Source organism: Narcine bancroftii, chromosome 3 (assembly GCF_036971445.1).
Source record: "Narcine bancroftii isolate sNarBan1 chromosome 3, sNarBan1.hap1, whole genome shotgun sequence".
Lineage (NCBI taxonomy): Eukaryota > Metazoa > Chordata > Chondrichthyes > Torpediniformes > Narcinidae > Narcine > Narcine bancroftii.
This window is the reverse complement of record NC_091471.1, coordinates 35,020,913-35,034,595: the sequence shown is the minus strand read 5'-3', so window position 1 is coordinate 35,034,595 and position 13,683 is coordinate 35,020,913. Positions and strand designations below refer to the sequence as shown.

General features: G+C 41.2%; 1 protein-coding gene across 2 annotated transcripts in view; it reads left to right on the top strand.

Annotated features, from left to right (window-relative positions):
- The window catches only part of LOC138757066 (signal peptide, CUB and EGF-like domain-containing protein 2), a 74,487-nt gene that overhangs the window by 25,061 nt on the left and 35,743 nt on the right, over positions 1-13,683 (top strand). For both annotated transcript variants that reach the window (XM_069923773.1, XM_069923774.1), the window contains exon 2: positions 8,935-9,150. In XM_069923773.1, coding sequence (XP_069779874.1) covers positions 8,935-9,150 — 216 coding nt within the window. The remainder of the gene's footprint in view (positions 1-8,934; positions 9,151-13,683) is intronic.

The following is a 13,683-nucleotide window of genomic DNA, read 5'->3' as shown; positions in this document are numbered from 1 at the left end:
AATCAGATCCAGGAGCTTAAAGCACAGAAGTTTCCATGCTTTTTTAGAGGAAATGGAGTCAGATTTTGGGGATGTGCTCTACTTCACCGAGGTACGTTGGCTCAGCAGGGTAAACATATTGAAGAGGTTTTTTGAGTTGAGAGCGGAAGTGAAAGCCTTCATGGAGAAAGATGGGGTTGCTGTTCCCGTGCCAAGTGATCCCAAATGGCTCATGGACTTAGCTTTTCTTGTTGATATTACACATGAGCTTAATGTACTGAACAAGAAGTTACAAGGCCAGGGGCAACTTGTCAGTGCTGCCTTTGACAACGGGAGAGCATTCTCTGCGAAACTTATGTTATGGAAAGCCCAGCTTTCTCAGACAAACCTTTGCCATTTCTCAGCGTGCAAGGCACTCATGGATTCAGGCACACCATTCAGTGGTGAGAAGTATGTGGATGTCATTTTGAAGCTACAGGAGGAATTTGATCACAGATTTGCAGACTTCAAGATGCACAGAGCCACATTTCAAATTTTTGCAGACCCCTTCTCCTTTGACACCGCCAGTGGGCTGATATCGCCTCAAACCGTATATCTTGTCGCCTCACAGTTCGGCGGGCAGCAACCTCCTTTGAAGAAGACCGCAAAGCCCACCTCACTGACAAAAGACAAAGGAGGAAAAACCAACACCCAACCCCAACCAACCAATTTTCCCCTGCAATCGCTGCAACCGTGTCTGCCTGTCCCGCATCGGACTTGTCAGCCACAAACGAGCCTGCAGCTGACGTGGACATTTACCCCCTCCATTAATCTTCGTCCGCGAAGCCAAGCCAAAAGAAGAAGGACCCTGGGGATCCATTCTTTTATAAATTCTCTTATATTCTTGCCTTCTTCATCTTCCTTAAGGCCCACTATCTTTATATTGTTTCTTCTATTATAATTTTCCATTATATCTATCTTCTGAGCTAACAGCTCTTGTGTCTCTTTAACTTTTTTATCAGATTCTTCTAATTTATTTTTTAAGTCATGTACTTCCATTTCTATGGCTGTTTTTCGTTCTTCCACCTTGTCTACTCTTTTTCCTATATCTGTCATGATCATCTCTAATGTATTCACTTTTTCTTCTGTACTTTTTATTCTTCTTTTTATTTCACTGAATTCTTGTGACTGTGATTCTTTTTCTGATTCCATATATTCTTTAAAAAAATATATATCCATGTACTTGCCCTTCCCTTCATCTTCCATTTCTCTGTGTTCTTCCTCTTCTTATTCTGGGTCCACTCCAGGATCTGTGTCCTTTACCTCTGTCTCTTCTGGTTTTCTTGTTGGGTTGTTTGTTTTATTTTGTTGGGTATTTTTGGTCTTCTTATTTTTACTAGAAGTGTCTTGCTGCTGGTCTTCTTCCTCTGGGTTGGTCATCTGTTGTTTCTTTGATTTCTTTTTATTCTCTTCTTTCTTGTTCTCATTATTTTCTATGTTTTCCTCTTGCTGCTTTGTTGTGGTTGTCAATTTCAGCTGTGGAGATCGACTCCTCAGCTGGTCCCCCCTCCCGTCAGTGTTATTTTTGTCTTGCGCATGGCACATTTTTGTTTGGCTCCGTGAGCCATTTTTGTCGTCCCGAGTTCGGGGCTTCAACTGACCTTAGGGAGCGGGCTTCTCTCTCCACGGCGGGCCTCCTCATACAGGTAAGGCCTTCACCTTCTTCCGACGTCTTTTCTTCTTCTCTTCTTCCCGTTGCTTTTGGCTTTTTTTCGCTGCCATTTTCTCCACACCTTTACTTTCACTTTATTTTGGTTTTTGTGTTTGTGCCTTTGTTTTTTCTGTTTTTTTTAAACTTTTCTAGAGAGGGCTGGAGTTCCCCGACTGGCCACTACTCCATCACATGACTCCTCATGTTCATAACAGTTTATGTTCAATGTTCCATTCATGTTCAGAAAGTTAAAGGTTAAAGAACTGTTAATACAGACATTTGAATCTGAATAATAATAATTACATTTCTCCAGTCAGCAACTATATGTGGTTTCTTCAGTCTTCTATATCTGCTGTATTATTATTATTTTCATTTCATTTATTTATTACTGATTGATTTTATTTTTTTTCTTATGAATTGTTAATTTATTTATTTTTTCATCTTATTTTGTGTTTTTTAAAAAAAAAAAAATAAAGACATTTGATAACATTGGAATGTTTTTGTAAGAGCTTTTCTTGTGGAAAATCTGATGCGGCCCAGCCTCACCCAGACTCTACCTCCAGCGGCCCCCAGGTAAATTGAGTTTGAGACCCCTGTACTACAGGGACAGGCTGGCCCGCCCTCCTGATGACATCATCTCCTAGACTCCTCCCTGGACTTCTCCCCTGTGACCCAGGCCATAAAGGTCGAGTCTCCTCTCCCCTCATTTCCCTTGCTTGGTCCCGGGCCTGCAGTCTCGTGTGTAATAAAGCCTATCGTTTCCCCTCAGTCTTTGTCTCTGTGATTATTTGGGCAACTGGTAGCGCGTAATAGAATGTTTTTTGACCCACTTTGTCTGAGAACTCCTAGTTGTCTCTATTTTCCTTTCCTCCTGGTTTCTTCAATATTTTTAAATTGACATTGAATATCCCAGTGACACACTAAATGCTGGAGGAACTTAGCAGTTCAGACAGCATCCATGGAAGATGAAAGATAGTCAACATTTCAAGCCAAAACCCTTCTCAAGAATAGCAAAAAAAAACAGGCAGATTCCTGACTAAAAGGCTGCGAAGAGAACTTGGCAGGTGATGTTTGAATACAGAAGTATGACTTTTTTTAAAAAAAAAAGTAAATCACAAAAATTTGTAGATACTGATGTTTTTGCTGCACAGTTAGTGGCAGATGCCTGGAATGCATTGCAGATCGAGGTGGTGGAGGCTGGTACAATCAGGACATTTAAACTACTCTTAGTTGGTCACATGAATGTGAGAAAAATAGAGGGTTATGGGTGTGAGGTAGGGAAGGATGAGATTGTTGTGGAGCAGGTTTGCATAGGTCAACAGAAGGGCCTGTACTGTGTTGGAATGTTCTATAGTCTCATATTTTTGAAAAATTTTAAACCCTGGAAGCTGCTGTCCATGTGGACATCAGGATGGGGTCCGACTTGCCCTTTTGAAACCGATCTATCTCACTGACAGAAATTGAATGGCAGGAAATTGCTCAAGTGATGTGAAATCAATTTGTGCAGAGCGGGAAAAATGGGCTTTGTTCTGTTTCAGAGAAAAGTTTTTAAATGTTGCAAATCTTTAATTGATGGCAAATAGCTACTCTGAATTAACAATAAACTTTTCTCTTTCACAATTCTCATTCGGATAAATTTTAATGGTTTTCAAAATTGTATATTTTTGTCACAATGTTCAACGTTCTCATGTAAAATGGATGCTGACTGCAGCGATTTTTGGAAATCTAACTTTTTTTCAGCTAACCCACAGTGTACCTTTGTGGTTCTCCGATGTTTAAATGTCGCAGCAAGTCACTGACTATCTGAATGGCTCTTTCAAAATAGTCCATTAGAAGCGTCTGGTGATTAATGGTCACCTGTCCTTGGAGTTGCACAACCCTTCATTACCTTTATGTCTGTTGTGGCTCTCCTTCGACACTGTAACCAACTACTGAATGAAAAAGTCTTCTTGGTGCTTAGAATTGTCTTTTATCTAGAGAATCTTTTTTAAGAGAGAGAGTATGACACTTTTCATTAATGGTGTCACTTCATGCTCCAAGGTTTACTGATGCTCTTTGTACAAAAGGATATGGCCGCCTATTTTTTAGTGAGTTAGATACTGCAACTGTTTTTTTTTTTAAAAAGGTCCATCATTTTTCTTGGGTAAACAAATGTGTGAAACGAACAAGACCAAATATCTTGAGAGTTGGCATTGCAGTTGCAGTCAAATGACTACCCCTTTGCTTTCCTTGTATCATAAAAAGATACAGCAATGTAACAAGCTCCAGATAAACCCTGTCTGCTTGGAGTATGACCGCTCAGAGCTCTTGAAGTGCTCGAGAACTCTACAAGGATGGAAAAGCTGAGCAGGATTGCTTTAGCATCCCAAGACTGTAGATTGATCATTCCATATTGGAGCTCCCTCCCAGTGTACTCTGCTGTGCTTGTAAACCCATTATTGAAAACTGGTGGGGGAGGTTAACTCTCTTTGTGATTCACAAGGAGCAATCTTCTTTCTCTTTAGGCTTGCCCTTCCCTCTTTTGTCGCTGACCATGTGCACTAATCCCCTTCCCCTATTTGGCAGCAACATGTACAGTCTCCAACAAGGTACATCTCCTCCCCCACCCCACCACCTAATTCAGAGTCCTTAGAAGTGAAATATTGATTAGTCTCATTAATTAGCGTAATTGTTCTGAAAGCAGATTTGGGTCATGAAACTGTCAGTCCCTTTGGCCCAACTCGTTCATGATGACCAAGTTTGCTTCTGGGCCAGTCCCATTTGCTAGCATTTAGTCCATATCCTTCTAATCCCGGGTGGCCAACTGTGGTCCATTGCCCATTTTTCAGTGACCCAGGGTGAATTGTGTTCTACATAGATTGCACTAGATGGGCACTACCATTTTGAACAACTACTAGACCGACCGTTGCAATATTATTCATCTATTCAAACATTTACCTTTTTTAAAAGAAAAAGTTTATTTTAGTTGATTAAATATGAGAAAGATAAAAAATACTTTTTCACAAAAGTCCAGGGGAAGTGTGTTTGTTGGATTTTCAAGTAATCTGTTAATTTTAATAGTCTATATTTAATAGCTTCTATACAGATTTATACATTGCATCATAATCATTTAAGGTGGACATTTAAGTCAGTTTACTCAGTTGTGGAGGATTGTTGGAGACTGCCTTGTCCATTTCTGTATCTTTTTTCCTTATTTTGCACCCAACTTTTTTTTTAATTTTACAATGCTTTTTGAATGAGGGTTTTAAAGAGTTTTATTATATTCATTTAAATTAAAGAGCAGCAGATATATGAGCACATCAATAAACTACTGTAATGTCAACAGTTAAACTGTTCAGTAGTGTTGTATAGATATTTTGATAGAAAATGAATTTTCAATGGCAGAACGGTTTTCTGGTCTTAAAAACGTTGTTTTTCTTGCAGTGGTTGAAAACTGCTGGCCTTAATATTGTTTTACTTCCTTATATTTTTCTGTATGTGGCCCACAACCAAAAAAGTTTGGCCACTCCTGATCTAAACCGTCCCTATCCCTGTATCAGTCCAAATGTATTTTGAATGTAATTCTATGCACTTCTGTAGTTTGCTCTGGCAACTCGTTCCAGGCACAGACTATCCTCTGTGCAAATGTTGCTTTTGGGTCCTTCTTGAATCCCTCCCCTGGAACCAGCAGGCATAGTTTTCGAATTTTCTACCCTGGAGAATAAGACTAAGTGTTCACCTTATCCATCCATGCCCTTTGTTATTTTTGTAAACCTTCATAGGGTCACTGCTCAGCCCCTTTTGCTCCAGGGAATAAAGATTGCCTTTCCCAAGTTTCTCATCCTTGATGGGAATGAAATGGGGGAACAGACTAGTTTCTAAACGTTTGTAGTTTTGGTCACTCAAATTACACGAAGGATATGGAGGCTTTGAAAAGAGTATTGAATTGTTTAGTGTCAACTGTACAGAGATACGGGGGAGTGGGGGGGGAATAAAAACTTTGTCTTGTATGTTATCCTGGTAAGTCAATAGAGGGTTAGCTATGAGGAGGTTGGACAAAATTGGATTGTTTTCTGTGACATGCTAGAAGTCTGTGGGATGATGTGGTAGAAGTATATAAAATTTATGAAAGGAATGGATAGTCTTATTGTTCCCGGGGTGAAAATGTCATCTACTCAAGGGCATAGTTTTAAGGTGAAAGGAGGAAAGTTTAAGCAAGATTTAATTTTTTTTTCTCTCTGTGATGGGTTCTTTGAACTCAGTGCCGAGGAATCAACATGCAGGCAGATGGGGATGAGTTTAAATTGGCATGGTTAGCCGAAGGACCTGTCCTGGTGTTGGGTTCTGTTCTCTGTGAATATGAGAGTAGCCAGATATTATGCCAGGTTTCCGGTCAGCCCTCTTCTATAAACTAAGTGATGTCTCCACAATGACAGACCTCTTTCAGTTACAGACCATTTATCCCCAGAACCCACTGGCTCTCAGTACTGGCTAATGGGGATGCAAGGCAATATCCCCACTTTGACGATGCAAAATCAAAGGAATGAAAAAATCAGCCCAAAGTGGCTGTATTTATTTTTTCTTTATGTAGAGGGAAAAAACACTGTGATTAAAAATAATGTCTCTGAAATATTTTTGAGTTGTGTATGAGTTGGTATTTTTTAAAAATTTCAACACCTTCCCAAGTATTTTGCATTCTTTTTTAGCTTGGACTGCGAGGCCTTCTTCCAGCAACTTTGTCTCATTTTTCTAGCTGTTATTAGGCACTTTCAAACAGGAAAAACACCTGTCTGTAAAGTCCGAGGTTCTTTGCCCTTGTGCCTAAAAATGTACCTTCCTGAATGCACCATGGCTGGCTCCAAGGTGTCGATTCTACCCCTTCTCAAGGAAGGATAGTCGACGGAGCGCTGCGGTCTGCTGCCTGACCTGAATGTACAGTTGTACAAGTGGCTGGTTAGGGGTGGCCTGATGATGCCGTCAGCCAGTGACCCATCTCCCCACTCACCCCTTTCCTTCCACTCACCCCTCAAGGTGGGGAGGTTCAGTGGGGCCCTGTGGGAACGGTCAGGGGGCAGCCAGTGCGGGCTGTGACCGCCTCACTGAGGCGCTCTCTGCGGCTCAAAACGTGGCAGAGCAATGGCTGTCTTCCCTACCCAAGCAGCTGGAACTGTTCTGGGAAACACAAAGTAGTTCCAGCTGTGTGGGAGATTACGGGTAGGGAATTACGGGTAGGGGAAGACAATTATTGCTCTGCCACGTATTTATGATGGGTGGCGCTACGGCACCAATCACCCCGCCTCCATCAGATCCAGAGGGCGCTACAAGGCACCTCTCCATATGAATACTACGCTAGAGCAGCTTTTTAGGGCTGCTGTCTGAAAGGTGTTTGAAATTCTTGATCCACTCCTCCAGGCAGAGGCCTGACATGAAATGGCCTATTGTCACCTGTTCTCAATGAGTTTGGCACTAATTAATGGTTTATTTGTGTGTGTTTCCAACACCCCCCCCCCCCGCCCCCCCCCCCCATGCTGTTCAAAATCCTGCATTGGTGCTTTGTTTGGTACAAGTCAGAACATCCTGCAAAAGGATGCTGCAATTGTGACATTTTATTTATTTTTCATGGTAACTTAAATAACAATGGTGTTCAGAAAGACTACTTTGTTATCAATTTGAGTTCCGTGACTTTGTTCCGGCTTTCGGTCAGCAGCTTGCTAAAAAGATAATGAGTGTCATGTTCTCTTCTATTTCTGCCTTCTGCTAAATTGAATTTAAGTAGCTATTTCCTGATCACCTGGTATGGTGTGACAGCATACTTTAAACAATCTGATAATGTTTGTGAATCAAATAACCTGCAGATGTTGCAAAAATCTGAAATAAAAATTGAAGCTGGGAAAACTCTAGGCATCTGTGGAAAGAAACTGTCCTCAGTGTTTCCAGTTGAATACCCTTTGCCAGAAGGAGGAATGTCAGTATCATTCTGCAGGGAGGGTGCATGAGGTATGGGCAGGACAGTGGGAATATCTGGAGCAACCCTAGCATTGCCCTGAAGATCATCTGCAGTTTGATTAATAGGAGCAGTTAAGGAGGAACCGCATGATTCTTTTTAAAGATAAAAGCAAAGTGAGGGCAGTTAGAGAGAATACTGACAAAACGGTTTCAAAATGGACAGTTGCAGGATGTGTCCGGCAGAGATGATGGTGAGAATGGAGAGCTGACACCACTGATCATTAATTTGGCCTGTTCTGATTTTCCATACTGCACGGTAGGAGCCAATTCTGGCAACTGAAACCCATGCCACTCAATTGCGGCCAATTAACCCCACATATTTTTGGAGGGTGGGAGTACCCGGGGAAAATTCAAGCAGGTCACAGAGAGAAAATTCAAACTCTTTACATAGCGCTGGATTCAATCATGGGTCACCGGTGCTGTAATAGCTTTGCACTAACCCACTACACTAACCGTGCAAATTACCTGAAGTCTTAGAACTCTCGAGTCTGGAAGGCTGCACTGTACCCCGATGGGAGAGAACAGTGTTTATCCAAGCTAATGTTGGGTTTTGTTATAGTGGATGTTATTTCTGTTAAAACCCAATGGGTTTTCTTATGCATGTTTTTTTTAAAATTAATGGTTCCAGTGAAACAGGTAAGGTTTTAAAGATCGCGAGGACTAGGGCTCTAGGAATGGGAAGGTACAACTTCATATGTAGAACTGCAGCAAGCAAGATGCTAAAAGCAAATGAGCAGTTATGTTAATAAAATTTGTCACAAATTTGGTTGCGTTGTACGAAGGGTGGAACGTTCACAGCAAATCTTGTGTAAAGAAGCTAGAAAGTGGATTGATCCGCAGATCAGACTTTTCTGAGTGATCGCAGAGGTGGTGTTTGAAATTGAGTTGGTGAAATTCATGCGGGTAATATTTTGTATTTTAAGTCATAAAATAATAATTTTTGTTCTGCTTTGTGAGCCTAGCACTGTTTTTCATGACCTGGACATGTTCCAGTCCAATTTGAAAATTGTAGTATCAGAGAGGACCAAGGCGTCCAGACCACCACAAAATAGTGGGCCACTGCCAATTTTTCCATTACTAATCTGGAGTTCAATTTCTTTGAATATTTAACCAATTAAAATCACTTTCTGTCAGCATTTCTGTCATTGCAGGACTCTTCTATCTTCTGCATCCAGTATATTGGTAATCACCCTGTCAATGACATGGCACGTGATTGGTTGTGAGCAAAGCAACACTTTGTTTTGTTAGTAAAGTGGCTGTTGTGTGTGTGTTTTTTTAAGGTCTGATACTTGGTCAGGTCCGAACAGTGACGGTTACTTCTTCACTTCGACTTGGTCCTACTCTGAGTGGTATGAATGACGTTAACATCAAGACTTCAGACAGAAGTGGTTCCACAACCATTTCTTCTGTGACAACTGTTTCCTTGCCTTCAAACTGCACAGGGTTGAACATCTCTAATTGTGTCGTATGTTCTCCAGGCCATTTCGCCAATAATGGTAAGTGACAATGTTTCTAGATTGGAAATTTCTGAGGGCATGCATGGCTTAAAAAAAAAATCATATTTTATAGGCTAAAGTTTTTGTCTGTTCTCTTCAGTTCTGTTTTCTTGTACTTCAACTCAAAAAATGTCATGGTTTATAGTGTATTTATTAGGGGCTCCAGGACACACAGCTGTCATTCCCTTGGATGCTCAGTGGGAGAAAGAATGGAGAAACTTGCATAATGCCTTTTGTATCCCTTTAGGACATCCCAAAACGGCTTAACTGCCAACAATGTGATGTGATGCTCAGGGTGCAAAATTAGACACAGCAGCCATTTTGCACACACAGTGCAAAGAAAACTAAGATATAATAACCACAGACGACTGTTAGAAATATGGCCTTTGTGGGATGGACATTAGTCAGGATAAAAGGTTCAAAGGATCCTTATTGAAACAAAATAAAACATTAAAATTGTAATATACATGATATACTTCAACTTTTGTCTGCCACAAGGCAAACAGTCACCATGAGCATTGTCAAAGTTCCTAATAATGGGAAAAAGAGAAGCTAAAGGCAGTCCCCTTCAGAGGCACGGAGTGTGTGAGGATTTGCCTCCAGCCCTCTGACAACTTCTACAAGCTGCGGTGATACAACCACCACACTGGGCCGTGTGCCCACCAACCTACCGCAGGGGGAGACCTCTGTACCTGGGAGGCTGGCTCCACCTGGCCAGCTGTCAATCACCAACCTGTATATAGACTTGAGTTGGCCCCTCCTGGGCCGGTCACACATGGAGCCATCAAGACTACTAGTGGTGGATTGGATAGGACATATAACAGCAGCATCATATAATTCAAAAGCCAGTAAAAATGTACCAATCAAAATAGAAGAGGAAATAATAGATCCAGCAGGGAGATATGTAATGATAAAATGTCAGATATATTCAGAATTTTGGAATTTACTCAATGTATATACACCTAACGAAGAAGATCAAAAATTTATGCAAGATATCTTTTTGAAGATAGCAGACACGCAAGGGAACATATTAATAGGAGGGGATTTTAACCTTAATTTGGATTCAAACATGGATAAAACTGGAAAAAAAACTAACAGAAAGAACAAAGTAACCAAATTTATAATTAAATCGATGCAAGAAATGCAACTTTTGGATATATGGAGGAAACAACACCCAAAGGAAAAGGAATATTCATATTATTCGGGCAGTCATAAAACATATTCAAGGATAGACCTATTCCTGTTATCAGCCCACATTCAAGGGAGAGTTAGGAAAACGGAATATAAAGCGAGACTATTATCGGACCACTCACCCCTGTTATTGGCAATAGAGCTAGAGGACATCCCACCAAGAAAGTATAGATGGAGATTAAACTCCATGCTACTTAAAAGACAGGATTTTAGAGAATTAATTGAACGACAAATTAAAATGTACTTTGAAATAAATACGGAATCAGTGAAAGATAAGTTTATACTATGGGACGCAATTAAAGCGTTCATCAGAGGGCAAATAATAAGTTATGTAACTAAGATGAAGAAGGACTACAATCGGGAAACAGAACAGTTGGAAAGGGAAATAACAAATATAGAAAAAGAATTAGCAATAAAAGACTACTAGTGGTGCACAACAGAGTTTAAGAGGATTAACGCCTGTAATACAGTGTTTTCTGTGTTTTGTGTCTGCTTGCTGTACCACACAGGCACAGACTTACCATTGGCAATCCGAGCTCCAGATCCAGACCTCCCATACGAATCTGATAACTGCTCTCCTTCAAAGTGATGTAACTGTGCCCAAAATGTTTGGGCTGCACGCGTAGCTGAGGAATCTAACTCCCACTTTGAGTTTACTCAGAGAATTAATGACAGACACAGAGTTTCACCAAAATGCACCCAAACATTCTTCCTCTTTTTTTTCCAAAAAATGGAGTGAGCTGTTTATAGAAATTTACACAAACTCATCTTGAAGGCTCAAGACCATTTAGTTGATTGATGGCTCCAGTGGTAACACTCACTCCTGGTGACTGTGGGTCACTCTGATTAGGGTGTCCTAGCACCTTCCTCTTTTGAGCTGTTCTACTCATACGAGTGGAGACTTTGAAGGGCTTTACTTGTTTGCAAACTCTTTGTGAAGTTCGTACAGGTTCCCATGGTACAGTGGGTAAAATCTTGTTTTCTCGTGATAGTTGTGCTTGGTTGGTCACTGGTTTCTGCAGTTCAAAAGTCTCCAATAGAGCATCCAAGCTAAGTTTGCTCAGGAGCCTCACTCAGCGAGGATACATTTGGTTGGTCGCAACTGGTTGGCATGTCCAATTGTCCGGTTCAACCTGCACATGATAGAGAACCTCCCGATCCTCCTCAGGATTTTCCCCAGCTGCCACACATCTGACTGTCGTCTCACACCAGCATATGTTGTCCATCCCGAAACGTTATTTGTTTTGATCCATGCCGGTGGTTGAAATGTCTTTCCCAATCAAAATTTCTGCGTCCAGGTTCTGACTTCTGCAGGAAAATAATGTAAATGGTGCTTTAATTTTCCTTTGAAAATGTTTTCAGCAGGGTGAAGTGCTACCAGGAGTTTGTGGGTTTGTAATTTAACGAGAATGTCTGCAGGACCTCCTCCATTGGACCCTCCCCCTTGGCTTTGCGTAGAGCCCATTTGAACGTATCCACAAACCATTCTGCCTGACATTAGACTGTGGATGATATTGGAGTCTAGCGAATATGAGTGATGCCATATTGTTTGCAGAATAAATCAAAGTTGGCTGCCATGCATTGTGTCCCATTGTCTGAAACTAATGTTGCAGGAGCACCAAAATGATTGAACATAATTGTAGCTGATGCAGTTGGTCGGGTTACTTTGATCTCCGGCCATTTGGAGTATGCATCCACTACAATTAAATAGTACTCACCATTAATTAGTCTTGCATAGTCTATATGAAGATGATTCCATGGCCCGTTTGGTTGTGGCCAGGATGTAAATTAGACTTGACAGGGAATTTTGCAGCTGAGGCACATCTGATACATCACCGTGTTAGTTGTTCAATCTGGTCATCCATCAGAGGCCAATAAACATAGCTTTGTGCAAGTCCTTTTCCTCAATTTGTTCCAGGATGTCCCTGTGAAACTGTTTTAGGATTGCTGATTGCAGAGTTTGTGGTCTCACAATCCTTTCTGCAAACAAAAGACAGCCATTAGAGATTGTTAATGATTCTCATCTTTTGTAAAATGGCTGAATGTGGGTGATGCATTATCTCTTGAAGAATGTCATCTTCACTCGTTGCTTGTCTGACTCTTTCTGCTGTAACCGGCAGTGAGTTAATAACATCTTTGAACACCTGCTTGATCTCTGCCTCCACCAAGAGTTCAGTGACAAGAATATTTTCCAATTCTGTTTCCTGTTCACTAATGAGTCGTGACAATACATCAGCTTGTCCGAAACTTGTAGTCGGCAGGTATTTAATTTTGAGGTCACACCCAAGAAGCGCGGTTGCCCATCTTTGCAGTCGGTTTGCCGTGTAAATTGGAATTCCTTTCTTTGAACCAAATACTGGTAATAGCAGCTTGTGATCTGTCAGAAGAGTGAATTGCCATCCATAGAGAATTTTAAGGAATTTCTTCACTGCAATAACAATTGCTAGGGCCTCCTTTCAATTTGTCCATAGTTACGCTCTGCAGCGGTTAGAGAGCGTGCTGCGTGTGCTATGGCCATTTGATTCTCATCTGGGAATCTGTTTAAAATGACTACACCTGCCCAGACTGTGATGCATCTGAAGCTACGACAATCTCCAAGTTTGGATCATAGTGCGTCAAAGGAAGGTTTGAATTTAGCATTGTCTTAACTCGATGAAACAGCTCTTGACATTTTGATGTCCAATTCAATTTGCTATCCTTAGTAAAGAGCTTGTTGAGTGGATCACGGAGTTTATGCATCTCCAGCAGAAATGAATTATAATGACTCGTAAGACCCAAGAATGAACATAGCGTGATCACATCTCTGGGTGCAGGCATGCGCCTGATCGTGTAAGTGTTTTGTGGATCTGGCTGTCGTCCATGTTCATTCATCAAGGAAGAAACCAAATATTTCACTGATTTCATGAAAAATGTGCTTTTTTTCTGGATGTTCTCGAAAACCATAGTCTCTGATGTGGGACAAAATGCAATCAAGATGATCAAACCATTCTCGAGCGTGTGCTCTCATGACCAGGATATCATCTAGGTACACTGAAACTCCCGGAACACCATCCAGCATTGTGCCTTTGATCTGTTGAAAGATAGTTGGAGCAGTCTTCACTCCGAATGGTTGGCGGGTATATCTGAACAGTCCACGGTGCGTGTTGATGGTTAGCAATTCTCTGGATTCGGCATCAACCTCCACCTGTAGATATGCCTCTGCTAAGTCGATCTTCGCAAAACATTTGCCACTATTCAACTAAGTGAAGAGGTCATCAAGCAATGGCAGTGGGTATTGATGGGTGTCCAAGGCTGGATTCAGACCATTTGTAAAATGGATCTGGTATGGATCCATTCAATTCT